The sequence below is a fragment of the Trichechus manatus genome, unplaced genomic scaffold, assembly GCF_000243295.1.
Source record: "Trichechus manatus latirostris isolate Lorelei unplaced genomic scaffold, TriManLat1.0 scaffold00021, whole genome shotgun sequence".
NCBI lineage: Eukaryota > Metazoa > Chordata > Mammalia > Sirenia > Trichechidae > Trichechus > Trichechus manatus.
This window is the reverse complement of record NW_004443957.1, coordinates 8,445,132-8,467,966: the sequence shown is the minus strand read 5'-3', so window position 1 is coordinate 8,467,966 and position 22,835 is coordinate 8,445,132. Positions and strand designations below refer to the sequence as shown.

The 22,835-nt window shown below is 41.8% G+C and overlaps 1 protein-coding gene across 1 annotated transcript in view; it reads right to left on the bottom strand.

Moving 5' to 3' along the window:
* The window catches only part of PGBD5 (piggyBac transposable element derived 5), a 132,589-nt gene extending 109,764 nt beyond the window's left edge, over positions 1-22,825 (bottom strand). Inside the window, exon 1 of the mRNA XM_004372823.2 lies at positions 22,483-22,825. Within this exon, the coding sequence (XP_004372880.1) occupies positions 22,483-22,825 (343 nt within the window). The remainder of the gene's footprint in view (positions 1-22,482) is intronic.
* Between the last annotated feature and the right edge of the window lie 10 nt (positions 22,826-22,835).

Below are 22,835 nucleotides of genomic sequence, written 5' to 3'. Positions count from 1 at the left end.
ACCATGCTCATGGATAGGTAGACTCAACATTGTGAAAATGACAATTCTACCCAAAACAATCAAATACAAATGCAATTCTGATCCAAATACCAACAACATTCTTTAAAAAGATGGAAAAAACAATCATTAACTTTATATGGAAAGGGAAGAGACCCAGATAAGTAAAGCACTACTGAAGAAGAAGAATAAAGTAGAAATACTTGCACTACCTGACCTCAGAACCTACTATACAGCTACAGTAGTCAAAACAGTACTGGTACTGGGACAAGGACAGATACATTGACCAGTGGAACAGAATCAAGAACCCAGATGTAAATCTATCCACCTACGGTCACCTGATCTTCGACAAGGGCCCAAAGTCCATCAGATGGGGAAAAGACAGTCTTTTTAACAAATGGTGCTGACAAAACTGGATGTCCATCTGCAAAAAAATGAAACAGGACCCATACCTCACACCATACACAAAAACTAATTCAAAACGGATCAAAGACCTAAATATAAAACCAAAAACTATAAAGATCATAGAAGAAAAAATAGGATCAACACTAGAAACCCTAATACATGGCATTAGCAGGATACAAACCATAACTAACAACATACAAACTCCAGCAGATAAGCTAGATAACTGTGATCTTCTAAACAGTAAACACGCTCATCAACAGACTTCACCAAAAGAGTAAAAAGAGAACCTACAGACTGGGAAAAAATTTTGACTATTAAAAATCTGACAAAGGTCTAATCTGTAAAATCGAAAGGAAAATCTAACACATCTACAACAAAAAGACAAATAATCCGATTAAAAAATGGGCAAAGGAAATGAACAGAAACTTCACCAAAGAAGACTTTCCAGCAGCTAACAGACACATGAGGAAATGCCCGCCATCACTAGCCATTAGAGAAATGCAAATCAAAATCACAATGAGGTACCATCTCACCTCAGCATTACTGGCATGAATCAAAAAAACAGAAAACAAATGTTGGAGAGGCTGGAACTCTGATGCACTGCTGGTAGGAATGCAAAATGGTAGAACCATTTTGGAAAATGATATGGCACTTCCTTAGAAAGCAAGAAATAGAAATACCATATGATCCAGCAATCCCACTTCTAGGAATACATCTTAGATAAATAAGAGCCATCACATGAATAGACATATGCACACCCATGTTCATTGCAGCATTGTTTACAATAGCAAAAAGATGGAAACAACCTAGATGCCCATCAGTAGATGAATGGATAAACAAACTCTGGTACATACACACAATGGAGTACTACACAACAATAAAGAACAATGATGAATCTGCAAAGCATCTCACAACATGGATGAATCTGGTGGGTATTATGCTGAGTGAAATAAGTCAATCATAAAAGTACAAATATTGTATGAGACCTCTACTATAAAAACTCATGAAAAGGTTTACACACAAAAAGAAACAATCTGATGGTTACGAGGGAGGGGAGGGGTGGGGGTGGAAAAGAACTAAATAGACAATAGGTAAGTGGTAACTTCAGTGAAGGGTAAGACAGTACACAATACTGGGCAAGCCAGAACAACTTGTTCAGGGTAAGGTCATGGAAGGTCCATGGACAAATCCAAACTCCCTGAGGGACCAAATTAGTGGGCTGAGGGCTGTGGGAACCATGGTGTCAGGGAATATCTAGCTCAATTGGCATAACACAGTTTATAAAGAAAATGTTCTACCTTGTACTTCGGTGAGTAGCGTCTGGGGTCTTAAAAGCCTGTGAGTGGCCATCTAAGATACTCCACTGGTCTCACCCCTTCAAGAGCAAAGGAAAATGAAGAAAACTAAACACACAAGGAAAAGATTAGTCCAAAGGACTAAGAGACCACTACTACCACGGCCTCCACCAGACTGAATCCAGTACAGCTAGATGGTGTCCAACTATCACCACTGACTGCTCTGACAGGGATCACAATAGAGGGTCCCGGGCAGAGCTGGAGAAAAATGTAGATCAAAATTCTAACTCAAAAACAGACTAGACTTACTGGCCTGACAGAGACTGGAGAAACCCTGAGAGTATGGCCCCCAGACACACTTTTAGCTCAGTAATGAAGTCACTTGTGAGGTTCACCTTTTACCCAAAGATTAGACAGGACTATAGGACAAAACGAGACTAAAGGTGAACACCAGCCCAGGAGCAAGGACTAGAAGGCAGGAGGGGACAGAAAAGCTGGTAATAGGGAACCCAAGGTTGAGAAGGGAGAGTACTGACATGTCATGGGGTTGTTAACCAATGTCATAAAACAGTATGTAGACTGTTTAATGAGAAGCTAGTTTGTTCTGTAAACCTTCATCTAAAGTACAATATAAAAAAATATATATAAGGCTGAATAATAGAATTTAAATTATATAATAATTATATTTGCAGATTTCATATATTAGCTTTCATGATATTAAACCAAATTGCCCTTAAGAATATTTATAACTTTATAGTTATTTAATTTCAATCAGGCCAGACTAAGATAGATTAGGAAGAAAGGTCTGATGATCTACTTCTGAAAGTCAGCCAGTGAAAACCCTATGGATCACAATGGTCCGATCTGCAGCCAATCATGGGGATGGTGCAGGACCGGGCAGCATTGCATTCCATTGTGCATGAGGTCACCATGAGTCAGGGACTGACTTCACAGCAAATAACAACAAGCATTTCAAGAAAAAGGTCTATTTGGTAATTCTTCATCCAGAAAAAATGAATTAAAAGCAGAATATTAACTGTGCCACCTTAAAAATTCAGTTAAAAAAAAATTTCCATCACCATGCATGACAACATCCATGATAAATCATTTTCAATCTAGACCTAAAAAGTATACAAAGTATAAAGGAAAAAAAGTGTTTAATTTTTTTGTTTGTTTGTTTCATTAATCAGACTTTAAAATAACAGACTTTACAAGAATGTTATAAGAAGACAATTTCTTGCAGTTTTAAGTGTATGGAAATTAAAACCAAAAAGCATGTCGAAATGATTGCTGTAGACTACCATTTTCAGAAGTCAGAAGCTAAAGACTTGACGAGATTTGCCCTAATTACAAATCCAAAGTTTCTTCTGGAAGTCATGTTACTGAACAAAAATTTTCCTTGAATTAATGTGCTTTTTCTGTATCTTGTACAGCAGACATTTAGATGTGCAAAAACACCCAAAAGGCCTTTGAGGCCTGACAGCCTGCTGGATTAATGAGGAATTCGACCATGTTTCTATTTTTCTGGCTGGCCCAGGAATTCCTGGGAAACCAAAGTGATTTGTCATGAGAGTACAAGTGTCCTGCATATTACTTCTATTTTCTCCTCCAGGGAAGATGCTGAAATTGATGTTCATGTACTGAAAGCCAAGATGAAAATAGAAATTCAAAAATAATTTTGCTAAACTGAAAGATAAAGATACTGTTCCACTGCCACATTTCTAGTTTTTCTCAATTTCATGAAGTAGCAATTACATACATAAATATTAGAAATAAAAAAATATATAAGTGAGGGCAACATCTGCAGTTTACTCCTGAAAATATTCAAAGAACATCTTTACACAGTGAACAGAGGGATTCTTGGGACTTCGCCAATGAAACTGCACCATCCCATAGACTGACCAAATCCTCAAGTCCAGAAGTTGAAAATAAAGTAAGGCTTTACCTTACAGAAGTACTATTAGAGAGAAAGGTGGAGGCATCACTTCCGAAGTACCCTACACTGGCAAAGGTAGACAAGAAAACCTTGCTCCTTCCTCACCTGAAAGTGAGCATCTCTTCATTTTCACGACTGTGCAGTACACTGACTACAGGTGAAATTAAGCCACTGATAGCATGAGAAAATATTATTCCTGTACTATATTGGCAACTTTTTAAATTTTGACTCCTGAATTTTTTAATAAAATATAAATGCTTTTTAAAACAAAACTTCAGATGTATTCTTGTATCTTAGAAGTTCACCCTACAAGGCTCACCCTACAAGGTGAACTTCAGCCTTGACTTAAGCAAATGTTTAGTCATTTGAACAAAATGTATATTTGGTGTATCTCACATATTTGTGTGTGTGTGTGTGTGTGTGTGTGTGTATGTGTGTAATATAAAGGCTAGTAAGAAACTCTCTGAGATTTTAAATAAGAACTCTTGATATAGAAGGTCTTGTTCTGGGGAAAGCAGTCTTAGATGAGGAAATAATGTGTTGTTTTCAAATGACTGTAGAGAAATATGCATTTCATTATGAAGGATGGCAGGAGAAAGAGACAAAAACACTATTAAAATGGGAAGTAAATTATGGTCAATTGTTTTTCGACAAAGATAATAAAGCAATTCAATGATACTGGGACAACTGGATCTCCAAACGCAAAAGAATGAAGTTGGACTCCTATCTCACACCATATACAAAAATTAACTCAAAATAGATCAAAGGCCTAAATGTAATAGCTAAAACAGTAAAACTCTTAAAAGAAAACATAAGGGTAAATCTCAGTGACTTTGAATTTGCCAATGGTTTCTTAGATAAGACACCAAAAGTACAAGCAGCCAATAAAGATAAATTGGGCTCCACCAACTTTAAAAACTTTTATGCCTCAAAGGACACCATCAAGAAAGTGAAAAGACAACTGACTAAATGGGGAAAATACTTTCCAATTATATCGGATAAGGGACTTGTATCTAGAATATATAAAGAACTTTTACAATTCAATAATGAAAGGACAAATAACCCAACTAAAAAATGGGCAAAGGATCTAAATAAACATTTTTCAAAAAAAGATATACAAATGGCCAATAAACACATGAAAAATGTTCAACATCATTAGTCATCAAGGAAAGATAAATCAAAATCACAGAGAGATACCACTTCACACCCACTAGGATGGCTATAATACAAAAGATAGACAATAATAAGTGTCAGTGAAGATGTGGGGAAATTAGTAGCCTCATACACTTCTGGTGGGAATGAAAAACGGCACAGCCACTTTGGAAGACAGCCTGGCAGTTCCCCCAAAGATTAAACATAGAATTACAATATGGCCCTGCAATCCCACTGCAAGACATAAACCCTAGAGAAATGAAAACAGGTCCACACAAAAGCTTGTACACAAATGTTCATAGCAGTGTTATTCATAATAGTCAAAAATTGTAGGAATCCAAATGTCCAACAAATGGATGGAAAAACAAAATGTGGTGCATTCACATAATGGACTATTAGTTCAGCCATATAAAGGAATGGAGTAGTGATACACATGACAAAATGGATGAACCCTGAAAACATTACGCTAAGTAAAAGAAGCCAGTCACAAAAGACTTTTATGAAATTTCCAGAATAGGCAAATATATAGAAAGTAGATCCCTGGGTAGTGCAAAGGTTAATGCACTTGGCTGCTAACCAAAAGGTTGGCCGTTCCAGCCCACCCAGAGGCACCTCAGAAGAAAGGCCTGGTGATCTACTCTCAGCAAATCAACCACTGAAAACCCCATGGAACACAGTTCTACTCTGACACATATGGAGTCACCATGAGTCAGAATCGACTCAACAACAACCGGTAAAAGGTCTGGGGGAGATGAGGGTGGCGAGTGGTTAGGCCTAAAGTTTTCTTTTTGGGGCGATGAAAATATTCTCAAATTGATAGTGATGATGGGTGCACAACTCTGTGAATATACTAAAATCCAATGAATTGTATACTTTAGATGGGTGAATTACATCTCAATAAAGCTGTTAACAAAAAAGTGGAAAGAGAAGAACTTCTATGTTACCAAATAGGGAAAACAAACAAAAAAAAAAACCATGAACAACTTGATCAAAATATCAAAAAAGAGAAAAGGAGAACAGAGGGGAAAAAAATGAAATAAATAAAATAAGATGAAAGGGAAAAAATTGTGCCTGTTTGTCATTACTTCAAATGTATACAGGCTGATTTCTCCAACTAAATTAAAGAACCTGTGTTTAAAAATATATATCTAACTATATCCTGTTAGAAAAAAATACTTAAAATGACAACAAGAGGTTGAAAACAAAGGCGTTGGCAAGCAGAGACCAAGGAAGTACAAAGAATGAGAAAGCAGAAGTGGCAAAATTACTACTAGACAGGCTGCATTTAAGGTTAAAGACAGTAAGCAGGATAAACCAAAAAAACAAACCTGTTACTGTCGAGTCCAGAGAGGCATTACTAAAGGCACAATTTTAGGGGATTATAGAAAAAGTATAAGCATGCATGCACCAAACAGCGAAGCAACTACAAATTCTTAAAAATACAAGAACATGATAAAATTTAGCTTTTCAAAACGGGAATATCTAGTAGAAAAAAATACAGGAAGGGAGATAAACATATACACAAATACCTTTACTTCTCTCAAATAAAGAATATACATTACTTCTTGTAACTGTGCAATATTTATAAAGGTTAATTACATATTTGGCAACAAAAAAAACCTTTAAATACCCTTTAAAGATTTAAATGGCACATTCTCTGATCACAATCCAAAAGAATTGGAATTATAAAGTAATCAAAAATCTTAACTCTTGGAAACTAAGAAGTATAGTCTCAGAATCTCCTCAGATCAAAGAAGAAATCAAAATGTAAATTGGAAAAAAATCTTGAAAGCAATGGAAAGAAGAACACTTCACACCAAAACTTATAAATTGCATCACAAGTTACACTCTGAGGAAAATTTTAGTGTCTAATGCCTTCAGTATTAAAGAAGATTAAAAATAAATAAAAAGGAACTATGTACTTAAGCAACAAGAAAGGGCAGCTCAAAAAATCAAGACATTATAGTAAAGATAAAATCTGAAACTAATAAAAAAACAAAAACAAATTAAAAAAGGACAAATAAACTCAAAGCTGATTTTTTTTAAAGATTAATAAAACAGAAAAAAACTTCACATGCTCAATTAAGGGGGGAGAGAAAAGGGAGTTTTGGGATAGAGAAAGGTAAGAAAAGAGAGGGTTGGGGGAGAGAGGGGATGTACAAAAATAGACAAGATTAGGATTGAGAACAGAGCTATAAAAGCAAATGCAGGAGAGATTAAAAGAATCACTTAAAAAAAAATGCATGGAACTTTATGTTAATAAATCAGAAAACCCTAGAAGAAATGGATGATTTCCTAGGAAAAGACAAATTATCCAAATGATTCAAGAAGTGGAAAAATTTAGTAAAAGACACAAAGATCAGACAGGTTCACAGCTGAGTTTTATCTAATCTGTAATACTAACATTAAACTGTTAAATTATTTAAAACTGTTAAAATTAAAATTTTTAAAATAAGCCAATTCATTTGATAAAGCCAAGTAAAATCTTAGTTCCCAAATCTGATAGAGATGAGATTTGGTGGGGGAGGGGGCTATTAACAAATCTGATTTATGATTGATCAGTTACAGAAACTCTGAACTATTATTAGCAAACAACAAAAATTAGCCATCTATCAAAGATATGTACATTGAGACCAATCTGGGTTTATTCCAAGAACACAGGGTAGCTCAATGCCAGGAAATCAATAAAATTTACTTCATCAATAAATTAAATGTGAAAAAACTATAGGACCATAGCAACAGATGTTAAAAAGGCAATTCATACAAGTTTAGCATTCCTTATAAAAACTAAGTAAAATAGAAAGGAACTATTCATGAAGTATTATTGAATGAGGAGAACTACATAGAAAATGAGCCCATATTTGTTAAACAATGAATCAAAAAAAGGCCCTATACATGTACATGTAAGTGTATGTACAAATGTGTTTGGATCTGAGCACCAAGTTGTCAACATGGATTATGTGGACAGATACTGGGGGGGAAAGGAGGGAAGAAGGGGTAATCCAGGCAAAAAGGAAAAAAAGTTTTAAAAAAATTGCTGTTTTAAAACCATGGATAGTGTCATGGACTGAACTGTGCCCACGCAAAGTATCTGTCAACTTGGCTAGTCCATGATTCCCAGTATCGTGTGATTGTCCTCCATTTTGTCACCTGATATGATTTTCCTATGTGTTGTAAATCCTACCTCTATGATGTTAATGAGGTGGGATTAGCAGCAGTTATGTTAATGAGGCAGGACAATCTACAAGATTAGGTTGTGTCTTAAATCAATCTCTTTTGAGATATAAAAGAGAGTAGCGAGCAGAGAGACAATGACACCTCATACCATGAAGAAAGTAGTACCAGGAGAAAAGCGTGTTCTTTGGATCCAGTATCCCTGTGCAGAGAAGCTCCTAGATCAAGGGAATATTGATAACAAGGACCTTCCTCCAGAGCTGACAGAGAGAGAAAAGCCTTCCTCTAGAGCTAGCTCCCTGAATTTGGACTTCTAGCCTCCTAAACTGTGAGAGAATAAACTTCTGTTTGTTAAAACCATCTATTTGTGGTATTTCTGTTACAGCAGCACTAGATAACTAAGACAGTATATTAATTATATAAAAAATTATATATTTTATGTATATAATTTTTAAAAGACTGCACACAGTCAGTGGCCATCTAAGACACTCTACTAATCTCATGCTGTCGGGAGCAAGGGAGAATGAAGAAAACCAAAGACACAAGGGAAAGATTAGTCCAAAGGACTAACAGACCACAACTACCACAGCCTCCAACAGACTGAGTCCAGCATAACTAGATGGTGCCCACTACCACCACTGACTGCTCTGACAGGGATCACAATAGAGGGCCCTGTACAGAGCTGGAGAAAAATGTAGAACAAAATTCTAACTCACAAAAAAGACTAGACTTACTGGCCTGACAGAGACTAAAGAAACCCTTTAGAGTATGGCACCCAGACACCCTTTTTGCTCAGTAAGGAAGTCACTCCTGAGATTCACCCTTCAGCCAAAGATTAGACGGGTCTATAAAGCAAAATGAGACTAAATGGGCACACCAGCTCAGGGGCAAGGACTAGAAGGCAGGAGGGGACAGGAAAGCTGGTAATAGGGAACCCGAGGTTGAGAAGGGAGAGTATTGACATGTTGTGGGGTTGGTAACCAATGTCACAAAACAATATGTATACTAATTGTTTAATGAGAAGTTAGTTTGTTCTGTAAACCTTCAACTAAAGTACAATAATAAAAAAATAAAATAAAAAGACTGCACACAATGTTAAAACTACCAAGAAAAGAAGTATTTCTTTCATTTTGAACTCCACAACAATTCCTTGCTTTCCTGGTACTAGGTTTTGGGATAACACATTTTGTTGGTGTCTTAGGCTGGGTTCTCTAGAGAAGCAAAACCAGTAAAGCATATAAATATACATAGAGAGAGATTTATATCAAGAAACAGCTCACGAGATTATAGAGGCTGGAACGTTCCAAGTCCATGGATCAGGATAGAGGCTTCTCCTAATTCACATAGCTGCAGAGGCTGGCAAACCCAAGATCGGCAGGTAAGCTGCTAGCTCAAGTCCCAAGAATCAGAGGTCAGACAAACAGAAGGCAGCTGCAGGATCCAGAGCAGGCAAAAGCCAGAATGTCCACTTACATTCGGATGCAGGCCACATGCTCAAGGAAACTCCCTTTCAACTGATTGGCTACTCACAGCACATACCATCATGGGGGTGATTACATATAAACACTGAGAATCATGGCCCAGCCAAGTTGACACACAATCCTAACCATCACAGTCCACACCTTGTCAACTTGGCACCTGTATACAGCTCCCCAAACCATACATAATCTCTGAATAAAGACAATTACAAAGTCATACATGCGCCTAACATGATATACCTAATACGCATACAACCGAAAACGCACTAGCCCCATTTACATCCTATATTTTATAAAAATATTTGATGCACACATACAAAGCAGAAATACTCATAACAATTACAGCCCTCATTTCTGCAACTGGTCACATGGACATAACTGATATTTAGAACTACCTTCTTCCACCACCCATTCCGTATTCCCTTTGCCCTCAGCAAGCACCTCAGCTGGTCATGGTTCTTTACTTGATGGGGTGACCCAAACCTTCTTTCCTGAGGCGTCTGGGCCAGTAGTAGTCATGTTGGAAATGGATTGCAGTAGTTTTCCATTGACTTTAATCACAGGGCATGGTAGTACTAAGAGATGCCCTCAGGGATACCCTGCATTCTAGACATACTCTTCTTTACCTCCAATATGTAATATCAATCCGATTTCCTCTTAGTAATCAGTATCAAACACACCAACCAGTATGGTAACTCCCTTCAGGCACTGGTGAAAGGTAAGGCTCTGGGTGAACACATGTGTGATATCTTTCTACAGTTTTGTCAGAATGAAAAGTATAAGGAAGCTGGTTGGTTGATCCTATTTTCACTAGAAAACTGGTGAAAGAGATGCACTCAGGGCTTCAGAGTCAAAGTTCAAGTGCCGCTTAAACAACCTCAGTTTCCACTTGTGCTTTGAAAGAAAGCCTTGTAGTAACAGAGCTGATACTGCCGAAAACCAAACCCAGAGTCTTATTGTAAGAGTGGCTAAATTACAATGCCAGCTCAATTGCCAACCTCGAGAGGTGTCTGAAGTTAAAGTGAGGGCATTGATTGGGAAGAAACGGGATCCTGAAACCTGGGATGGGGACCTCATACCACCAAGAAACAAGAGCCAGGAGAATAGCATATCCTTTGGACCCGGGGTCCCTGTGCTGAGAAGCTCCTCGACCAGAGGCAGATTGATGACAAGGACCTTCCTCCAGAGCCAAGAGAGAGAGAAAGTCTTCCCCTGGAGCTGACACCCTGAATTTGGACTTGTAGCCTACTAAACTGTGAGAGAATAAATTTCTCTTTGTTAAAGGCATCCACTTGTGGTATTTCTGTTATAGCAGCACTAGATGACTAAGACAGTTGGAAATGTTAACTTTGGCTCTACTCCTTAAAGGAAATGTGACTCAGAGTACTGGAGGTCAGAACTGAGGCCCACCCACCCACCATCCCACCCACAGCCAGACTCCTGGCTGGCCAAGCTCCATGTCCTGTGTCTGAGGGCGATGCTTTGGAGTGGTGAAGGACCAGGGTGGATAGGAGACAATCCTTTGTTTCCTTGGTGCTGTTTGCATCTTTCATGCTTACTGTGGCTCTGATGGTTTTAACGGTGCCTCCACCCCGGTGTTTGTTTAGGACCTAGGACATCTTTCTGAACCACACCTTTTACACTGCATCACAATGTCCTGTGGACCACCTGTCCTCACCCAGGGATCCATGCTGTTTGAGCACCACAACTTTTCTCATGAATTTTTCAAGTCCCAGTTTCTAACACAGGGCCTGGTGCATAGTGCATGCTATAAATATTTGCCAAATGAATGAGATATATTCAAAAGCTAAGAAGTCCGCTCTCTGAAAACTGTTCTTTTCTGTGCTGTTTGCTTTAGTTTCCTAGGCAAATTTCATTTTGGAAATGTCTAACCTCGTTGCAGACAAACCAATGGGGTAAAGGAATGTTGGTAAAGGAGACCGCCACTTTGGTCTGTACCTTGGCAGCCAGGGCCTGCTATCACTCTTAAACCTAAAACTAACCAGTTGCCATGGAGTCGATTCCAACTCATGGCAACACCATATGTGCATAGTAGGGTTTTCACAGGGTTTTCATGGCTGTGACCTTTCAAAAGTAGATCACTAGGTCTTTCTTCCGAGGCACCTCTGGGTGGATTCAAAGCACCAACCTTTCGGTCAGAAGCCTAGCACTTAACCATTTGTGCCACCCAAAGATCCTAGTATTGCTCAGAAATAGCTGGGGCAGACGGAGAACAACGTGAAAAGAGTGCTATGCTGAGAACCTCCTGGACCAGATGCTATACGATCTCATTTAGTCCCTGCAGCAGTCCAAGGGAAGTGTCAGTTTGGGGGCAGAGCTGGGACTGGGACCCAGGGTGCCTCTCCAAAGCTCCCTGCACCTCATCATAGTGCCTTGCTGAGAAGGAGGATCAAAGACAGCTGCAGATCTTCACTCCTTCCACCAAAGTAATCCACACACAATCTTACAAAATCCAGCTGGGACTCTTTCAAACATTCCAGTTTCCCTGATGTAATTTGCATCTCCCTCAATTTATCTAAATGCTTTTAAAATCTTTTATATGTCTTCTCTGCCACACTTCTTGGAGACAAAATTGTCTATAAAATTACTATGCTCAGTGCAAATTTACATTTTATATTATTTACCAAAAATGTACCTCTCTCCATCTTAAAGAAATGCCTTCTTGCTGCAGTGTGGTCTCCAACTTCCAATTAGGTTCTGCTCCAGGACTCCACTAGGATTACCTATACACTTCCCCTAAGATGTTATAAGCGTGGCCCAGTTCCCAAGCTCACCTAAGGAAACACAGCCAAGGAGCACAGACTGAAAATTCTGATGAATTACTAGTAATTAATAGCAAACCAAATGGAATGTTCTATTTACCCCAAATGCCGAGGACCTGGAAAAAGCAAGTTTCATTACAGGAGGATGCGGGAGTAGGTGTAGACTTTTTCACGTTGAGTTCTGAGAAGTGAATGTCTACACACTCACATAACTCCCACTACCTACCCTGGTAGCTGAATTCCCAAAAACACTTATTTAATTTCACTGGTTCTCCACCTTCCCCAAATGTATAAAGCAGTCAAACAAGCAAGACTCACTAACCACTCACTGGACCTTTCCACTTGTTTACATAGTTCCCCCCCGGAAAATCATACTTTATCCTGATCCCTTACATAACTGTTTCCTGAACCTGAGAAAGCAGGTCTCCTCCCTCTCCATTTTTAATTGCTTCTGCCATGGAAACTTCTGCAGGCTTTGAAATGTCAAAACTGTGTTTGCCTACAGTTCCTTTCATCCGCACACCTCCCCATCTCTGAGAGGACGCCCAAGCAGGCCTGTGCACAGCAGCTGCTTGTCATCGGGGCGCAGGCCCGGGTCTCTCCCCTTCTAACCTGTGTTCCAGCTGAAGCCCTGGACAGATGGGAGGCGAGTGGATTTTTAACCTGCATCCTGCAGAGCCCTGGAGCTTTCTGAAGGCAAAGAGAGGGAAGGGCACTGCAAAATGGGGGAGGAGGCGCGTGGTTGGGCCCTGGGCTCCCCCCATTCCAGCTTCAACAAGATCCGCCGGCTTCATCGTTTGCTCTATGTGTCCTAGGTTCATTCCCTCTCTTTAAGGTTCCTGATACTAAGACATTTTGAAAACTTTCTATATAGCTCAATAGTCATCATTTCTATTTTGGCCACATAGTATAAGAGTAATCATTTAAAGGAATAAAAATAAAGTTATCTCTTATTACACACAATCTATGTGTGAGGGGCTACTACCCTCACTGCTCAGATGAGGAGCCTGCAGCTTCAGAGAGAGTATGTGTCCAAGGTCACACACAAGTAGACACGGGGCTTTCTGGCTCCAGAGTCCATGTCCCTTACTCTTGACCCAACTAACTACCCAGCCATTAATTGACTACCAAGTCCCTTTAAAACCATTTACAGCTTTCAAAGCAGGGATGTGCAATTAATCATTGAAGGCTAGAACATCTTGCGCACATTTCTTAACTACTGTATCTGACCCATCTGCTGCAGAAGTTACCAAGCAGGAATTTCCCGGAGAGAATGCAAATAATCCATTTTTATTCTCTAATCTCTGTTTTTCAATCTTTTCCTCCCATGTATCCTTGCACAGTGATTCAGCAAGTGGCCCCATTATTTCAGTTCTCGTTTTCCTGTTGATCTTATTTTCTCTAGTCTGTACCCATTATGATTACGCTGGCTGCTCTAAGAACCACCCCACCAGTGCACAATGGATCAAACAGGAAAGAAGTTCACTTTTGGCCTACATAAATGTCGCCTTGCCTACTACATAAATGTAGTCTGCAAAATATTCCTGATCCATGAGTGGCTTCACTCCAAGCGGTGATTCAGACAAAGGTCCTTTCACCTGGTGTTCTGCATCCTCAACATGCGGCTCCAAGGTCTGTCACATTGCAGAGAGAAAGAGCATGGAGCCTTATCAAGGCTGCCTGGAGAGGGGTGTCCAGACCACCATTCCAGGCTCTGGAATCCAGGTATGAGGCCCCATCTTGAAGCAAGGGGCTGGACAAAGAGGCCTAGCATGTGCTCAGGAGAATGGAGACAGATGAGTTGGGTTCGTGAACAACAGTCTCCGCCTCAGAGCCTCTCACAAGGTACTTTCAAATCTACATGGGTTTCCACAATCACCTTTGGCCCAGGTTCCGTACTTACCCTAAACTTGCAGTAACATGTTTTCTTCAGTGGTCTCCACTATACTTAGGATCTTTTTACTGTTTTGTTGCTGAGTCTTCCCCTAGTACCCAAGCCCTGTCATAGCCACCTTATTTAGCTTCTTCCTTTCCCATCTGAGTATTTACCCATCCTGTGATTGCCTTTGTAACTGTTTCACCCACAAAACCCTTCATAATGCTCATGTTGATTTCATATGGCCAGGTGCAGAAGGCCCCTGAAGAGAGGGACAGTCTGTGGCCCCCTTTCTCCACACTGACCATGAGGCCTGGCAGCAGTGCAGACAGTGGGTAAGAGGTTGGGCACTGGGGAGAGACTGGGTGAGAAGCCCAGCTCCACCACTTACTAACTGTGTTAACGTGGGAAAGTTAACTTCTCTGTGTCTCACCTTCCTCATCTCTAAATGGGGGGGTCACAGAAGCACCTACCTTGTAGTGTTACTGTGAGGACTGATGGGCACTCAGCATGGGGTTTGGCATTTAGTAAGTGCTGGAAAGACATGGGCTGTAATTTTTAACAGGTGATCTGACCAGCTTGTATCACGTCCTACTCTCGCTGCTCTAAGTATAATCCTTCCATGATTCCTAATCAAAGGGACCAGCCTACCCTATGTAATGTAACCTGTGACTCTGGAAATATCAGTTTCCTCATATTTAAAATAGGGATGATAATAGTACCAACCTCATGGAATTGTTAGGAAGTTTACACAGGTTGAAAATCACTTACAACAGTATCTGGCACATAATGAGTGACATACAAGAACTTGTTAAATAAAGGCATACAAGGAGCTGGCTTCCTTGCAAATTCCTAATCAACTTCTGTGTGTGGGTCTCTAACTATTAGGAAGTGGGCAGGCTGTAGAAGCCCACTTACTTGCTGGAGAGTTCCTCAGAGGCCAACAAGTTCACTCTTCCATCCAGGACACACATCCCCTTATGATGCATCCCAAACTTGATTCAGTGTCTCAAGGGTAAGGAATGTACACCCTCGTGAAGCTGCCAAATCCACTCATCCACTATTCTGGATGTTAGGAACGCTAGGCTCCTTGTAAACACTCTTCACTGATGCTAATTCCCATGCCCCTTTTTTTTTTAAAGTTACTTCTGCATCTATGTATTCATTCATTCCTTCAACAAAAATTGAGTACTCATCACGGTTAACCATGACCAGCACATCAAAGGTAGAGGTAAAAATGGTAAATGAATTAGCTTATTTTGGATGACAATAGGTGCTAGGAATGACCAGAGGGAAGGTGATTTTAGATCTATGGAGATAGTGACATGTGAACCAACTGGGGGGTTGGGAAGGAGACTAGAATGGAAGCTGGGAATCCAATTAGGCAAATGGTGTAGTAGCCCAGCATTTGGATGATGATTCCTTGCTTAAAGCTGGTAGCAATGATGATGATGTAAGAAGTGGAAGGATTTGTGATTCTGAACTTTTAGGATATATACCTAAATGTGGCCAGATTTTCATACTTTTGTAATGATTCATCATGGAATTCACAAACAGGGAGAGTGGGTGGAAGCTCTTCATATCACGTGTCACTCTAGGCAGAGCATCATCTTTACATTATAATGTATTTTAGGTGTTTTATTATTTTTTTAGGATGTCACTCCTCCCCAGAGATACTATAGTACTTCCTCTAGCCAATAAGATTCTACCTTATGATCTTTTGTTGTCATTTTTCTTCTCCATGGATTGCACTCTTCTAGCAAGTATCGAGGTGTCAGATCTCCCTTTCCCATGGGATCCAGTATTTGTTATACAAATCTCTACACATGCCTGAACTCTGAGTCCAGAGGCCAGCTACAGTTCTTGGCAATGCTAACAACTGCAAATGTCAAATTTTAGCCATTTCCACTAAGAAGGCCTCAAGGAAGGATGCTCAGTCTAGGATAGTACACCTTCAGTTGCTACGGGGCTGTCCAGTGCAAAAATGGCAGCTGTGCTCTCCCTCCCTGCCTTTGCACAGCACTCCCTTGCCTGACTAAATTTTATTTGTTCTTCAAGATGCAGCTTAAGGCTGCCTCCTCCAGAAGTGCCTCCTGCTCCCCAATGCAGCTGGATTAGTAGCCCACCTCTGGAATCCCACATAAACCCACATTTACCCTGATCACAGCACTTATCAGAGCCTCATCTCTTTTTCTTCACTTTTTCTCTCCCGCCAGACCCCAGGGGACATGTCTTATCTATCATTTCATCTCAGCAGGGTTCAATGTGCTTGCTGAATTAATACATGGAGCATCTCATACATTGCTGATGGGAGTATAAATCAGAAAATTGTTTGGCAGCATCTACTAAAACAGTGGTTCTCAGCTGGGGGTGATTTTTCCCTCAGGGGATCTTTGGCAGTGTCTGGAGACATTTTTGGTTGTCACACTGTGGGGGATGGAGGACTGCTATTGGCATCTACTCGGTGGCAGCTGCTAAACATCCTACAATGCACAGGACTGGACCGCCCCCACAACAAAGAATTACCGGATACAAAATATCAGTGGTGCTGGGGTTGAAAAACACTGTATTAAAGCTAAACATACACCTAATCTATGGCCCAGAAATCCCACACCTAGGTATATAAACCCAAGAAAAATGACATACATGTCCATCAAAAAAAAGCATACAACAATGCTTGTAGCAGCTTTATTCATAAAAGTCCCAACATTGAAACAACCCAAAAGTCCATCAATATGACAGTATATAAATGAACTGCAGTGTATTTATACAAAGAAATATACCACACAACAATAAAAAAGGAGTGCTACATGCAATAATATGCATGTACCTTACAGACATAATGATGAACTAACGAACAAGACCAAAATAACAGGTAAAATTAATCTATGGTGATGGAAGTCTGAAAAATGGTTACCTCTAGGGAGAGGAGGTACTAATTGGGAAGAGACAGGAGAGAACCTTTCGGGGCGCCAGAAATATTGATCTGCTTGGTAGTTACATGAGTATACCACCCAGGTAAAACTGATTGTGCTGTACACTTATGTTCTGTGCACTATTTGTATGTTATACAATAATACATTTTTTTTTTAATGATATACTCTTGTAAGAGCCGCCTTTCCAACAGGAATCCTGCATTGGTTTGCTGCCTTATAAGCAAGAAGCTTTTTTAATGGACTCTCTGGCATACTGTTGATAGGAGTGTAAGTAGATACATTTCTTGAAGACAATTACACAACAGACATCAAAAGCCTTAAAAAGGCTCAAAATCCTTAACTCAATGCTGTTTTGACAATTTTATTCTAAGGAGAACATTAAGGATATGAACACAAACTTAGCTTCCAGAACATTCATCATAGCACTGATTTAATAACAAAAAAAAAAAGTGTGTGGGGGGGGGTGGGAATAAACTCAATGTTCAACCAAAAGGACTAGAGAGAGAGTATTATGAAGTCATTAAAATGACTTTTTAAAAAGTTTAAATGGAAAGTGTTCACAATGAATCAATTAAAACAAAAAAGCAGGTCACCCAACAGTATGTAATCTAAGATCTATGAAGGACATATCAATATGTGAACTGTATCTGTGGGTAATGGGATATTATAGAATTTTTTAACTCGTTTTTTTTATTTTCTGAAACAAACGTAACTGAAATCCACTGCCACTGAGTCGACTCCAACTCATAGTGACCCTATAGGACAGAGCAGAACAGCTCCATAGGGTTTCCAAGGAGTGGCTGGTGGATTCGAACCGCTGACCTTTTGGTTAGCAGCCATAGCTCTTAACCACCGTGCCACCAGGGCTCCAAAACAAACATATATTACATATTAATAAAGATGTACAATCAAAGTTGTTAAAAATAAAAGTGAGTTTTAATCTCTAGAACTGGGTACTGTATTCTCTCCAAGGCCGGCCTCCTGCAGAACAGCTTCTAAATTCCCAGTCCAAGGCCTCAGGGGTGGCAGAGATTAAATAAGGAGTAGAACCAAGTCTCAGTTCTTCTGCTCTGCATCCTGATTGTGGGTTGTCTATACAAACCCATACATGTGTCAAAACTCATAGAACTTTACACTCCCCTCCCAAAAAAAAGTTAAAAGCATTTCCATGTATAAATAGGAAAATAAATATTTTTGACTAAAAATTAATTCCAGGCACAGTAAGAAAAGGCAATATCTTTCCTAAATTATCTAGTCTGATTAGGCTGATGGTGATCACTTAGTCAGGCACTCTGAGTGAAGAGACACGTCTATCTTTGCGAAGTGGAGGTAACTTCTATCTCACGGAGTAATTGTGAAGATTAAGTGTTATAACGCATGGAAAAGCAAGTTACAAATGACAACCGTTGGTTATTCTCATTGTGAGCTCAAGTTTCACCTACCACATGCACGGACTCCTGGGAAAATAACAAGACATTTCTCCTAGGACGCTCCCTTCTCTGAATTCTACATGGCTACTGCACACAACTTTGCACTTCATTATTTTATAGCATTGCATAAGATTTATCTTAGGTCTCACCAGGGTTCCAGGAACTCACAAGTTTTTCCTGCCGCCACAAAACCTAGTATAGAGCTAAAGGGAGGAGTTCTTTTTTTTACCAGTTGCTGTCAAGTCAACTCCAACTCATGGCGATCCCACATGCGTCAGAGTAGAACCGTACTCTACAGGGTTTTCAATGGCTGATTTTTCGGAAGTAGATCACCAGGCCTCTCCTCTGAGGTATCTCCAATCTTTCAGTTAGCAGCCAAACCCATATAATTGACACGACAGAGAGGGATCCATTATTTTAGCTTACAAATCCCTTGGCAGTGGAGGATCTCGGTTTAATTCTGTTCTTAAAAGAAAGATTTTTCTCTTCTTGCTAGTCAAAAAGACTTTCAACTTCGTAAACCCACAACAAAGCCTCAAGATAAAATATCCAACAATGTTAATTTTCAACACCATATGTTCCTCTCCAGCTTCCCAAGGTCATAACTCCCTACTGAATGATTACAGAGGCTGCTGACATGGTACATGAAAAACTCTTCCACAAAGTCCACATCTCTAATATGAAGGGAGAACGGCTCAGAACCCAGCCAGCCACTACAAAGACTGACAAAGCCAGACAGATGCCAGCCCTTGAGCATCTATGAATCTGCTTTTTCCTTTGCTTCCTCAGAGGAAACGAATCACAAGACTGCTTAGAATAAGAAACCAAACGGGAGAACCCAAAAGCAGCCAGGCCTTAGCTCCATGCTGTTTCCAAAGCGTGAGCTCGCATACAGTGTTGTTATCCACAGTGGCAGACAGAGAAAACAGCTTGAGAGGCTATTTTAGGCGGCTATGCTGTGAGTTGGTTAAGAGAGGATTCTGGACCCTGAGCTCCCCAGTTAGCATCTTCTATCCCCACATTAACCCTCCATCCACACAGGGCTTAAAAGCTGGCCAGCCAGCCCTGCTAGCACAACGGAATCACAGTCTTTGTAGTTAAATAATCCAGAGGGGACCACCACCTCCAAGCATAGCCAAAACCTGAGGGAGAAGGGAGAGGAGAGAGAGACACATACGTAGTGATATGGACATGGAGCAAGGACTCTCTCCATCCGTAATTGCTGACTGCCCTTCAGGAGGGTCTGACCCAGGAAGTTAATTCTACTGACAAACAGAAGGCAGAGGCTGGAAAGACCCGCACCAGTAAGGCCTTCCAAGTGGTTGGGATTCTCCACCCTCACTAGAGAAAGGCTGCTATGAGGGCTGGCACTCAGGATCTGGCACCTCCTCCCTCCTCCCTCCCCTCTCAGCCAGGCAGCCTACTGGGGCCATATGGCGGTGCTGACTGCAGATCAAAAGCACCCTTCCTCAGTGTCTACCACCACCCCATGCATAGGGACTCTTTGAAAAGGTTTTTAGGCCATCAGAGGGCTCTATGACAGCAGTTTAATCTATTTCTGATAAAACAAACCCTCTCCGGCGCAACCAAGCACAAGCAACATATATTTACGTACAATACACAGTTACATATATACATGAATACACATTTTTTAAAGTGGAAGGCAGGCAGAGATCCTGTTGTATATATGAATATAGAAATCTCTGCTTTCCTCATCTGATTCTAACAAGTTTTAACAAGTTTTCTCTCATGCAGGCTGACTGCAAATGGAAATGCCACCCTCTTACTCTCCCCTCACCTGGCCCTGCCCACAGTGAGATCTGTTAATAAACTGGGGACAGAGATGGACATGACCCAGGCCGCATCCTCGTATGTGGGGAGCCTGCTCTGGCTGGAAGTTTGTTAAGAGATTGCACTTTGATAAACCCAGCACGCTGAGCCTTGCGAGTGCTCACCTTCAGAGTGCTGGGGTGCAGTTTTCGGCCTCTTTGTAAGCACATCCTTCGCTCCACATTGTTAGGCCTCAGGAAGTCCTCTTACCAACACTCCACTTCTGCTTCTATTTTCAGCCTATAAATCATACTCTCTTATTTCAGGGCCATTTGAATTCATGCTTAACAAGCCACCAACCTCACCTCTCCAGCCCTGCCCTCAATTTCTCTCAGGGGGAGGGTGGTGCAGAGACGAAAAGAAATTCTAAATTAGAACTGGATTTAAAAAGCAAGCTCCCACACAGAACAGGAAATCAAGACTGGGCACAAATACCATCAAGTGGCCACTCGTTTCTGTGGTTCAAGTGCTTGGCTGTGATTCTTAGGTCCCAGTGTGGACTTGGTGAGCTTCCAAGAGAAGGCAGATTTGAACCAAGCACTGAATGACACATGATATTTGCTCTTCAAGACTGTAAATGCTGCAGTGGCTGGATTAAATGGCTCTGCTGCAGAATTTCTCCCAGGTGCAGGCTAATATATATAATGTTGCTTTAATTCATTGTAGTATATTCCCTGTCCTCACACCATCACCTGCATGCTTCTTATAACTAGCTTTCATCGAATACAATTCGCCTATTGCGCCCTGAAATACAGGGGGGGGGGCTTGCTGCATTCTTCCATGCAGACTTGAAGCGTGTATCTCAAGTGGTCCAAGATCAAAAATGAGATCACAGGCACGTGTAACATTAAGTTTGCCAAATCAGGGCTCTGCGCTGGCACTATTCATAAATAGCTGTCTAGGGCAGGAAATCCTTGACATTCTGAAAAGTGTAGGGCAGTATTAAAGGATTATATAGAGTGACATGATTTCGAAAATTCCCAGACTCTTAACTAAAGCCCCAATGCAAACACGCTTTTAAATTGACCGGCCCCCAAAGCACTGCATAGCTAAAGTGGGCTTTGCAAGTCCAGATGCAGCTAAGGGCACAGACACTGCAGCCTGCCTGAGGTCTGCAAACCACTCCCTACTGAGAGTCCAGCCAGCCCTTGGAACAAGCCCAGTGCACCCCACTGGGTGCACCATGATCTCCTGAGCCAAGTCTGGGCAGGAGTTAGGGGCCCTTTGGGCATGCCCTCCTGCGTGCCCTGTTGCTAACTGGTGGAACAATAACCAGAGAGCCATGGGAGAAACTGCATTACGGGGACGGCTGGCAGCCACTTCCTGGCCTTCATCAGCACCGGCTGCACACACTCACGAGATGATATGGTGTGAGGAACCTGCCAGGAAAGACTGTGACAAAGAACAAAGCATTAGCTCCTCCTCTTACGGAGGGCAGTGGTATGTTAATGGTAAACCCAACTCCAAGAAAAGGAGGCAGTAAATAGGACCTCCAGTGGTCGGAATGCGACTCCTGTGACCTTCTCCAAATATCAGGGGCGTGTCCGTGGCAATAATGATGTGCAGAACACACCTGAAAGTACCACCTGCAGGAAGTGCACACATGCTAACGCTACTAAGCCAGTCCCTTCACTCTTCCCTTAGTACGTAACAAGAGATCCTGAATCAAATGGACATGGAAAGTTTCTCAGATTAGATGAAGAAAACGAAGCCAAGATGCTCACTGGATCGTGGTGTAGCGGCTACACGCCCGACCCCTCGGCATCTGGTAGGCCTACTCCGGACCGTCAGTGCTAAACGACTTCCCCTCAAAGCCAAGTCAAGCTTTCAGAACCTCTGACGTGGGAAAGCCAAACTTCACCTCCCCCGAAAGAGCGGCCTCACAGGAGTGACCTCACAAGTGTGACTGGCTTCTGGTGCAGGATGCGGGGTCAAGCCCAGAAGCGACTGAAGGCCCCTCCGAGGCCCTTTCCATTGGCCTCTCCCTCACCCCTCCTCCCGACAGGAAATTCGGACCCCCACTCGCAGACCGGTTCAGCCTCGCACTTTGCATGCCCGCTCCGGCAGCCTCATACGTTCCCTAAAACGCACAGCTGCCCACGCCAAGTCTGCCGGCAGAACATCTGGAATTCCGCGCTCAGCAGAGGTGTCGTCCCCACAGCCCAGCCCCGGGTCCCCGCGCGCTCTTACCGCCGCTCTCCTCGCAGCGTGGGGTCGGGGGGTCCCGCAGCTCCGGGCTCCAGCCCCCGGCGTCCTCGTCGTCCTGCAGCTCCGCCTCCAGGGCCCGGGGAGGCGGCAGGCACTGCGAGGCGGCGGATGCGGGCGCTGGGCGGGTGGGCTCGTCCTCGTCGTCCGAAGAGGCGGCCGAGGAGGAACGCGAGTCGGCCGACGTGCTATAGAACGGGTTACCGCTGCTGTCCGGGCCCGACTCGCCGAACACGTCGTCCGAGATCTGCAAGCTCTCGTAGCGGGAGCGCGCCGCCTCCAGCAGCGCCAGAGCCTTTCGCCGCGGGCCGCCGCCGCCCTCCGCCATCATCACCGCC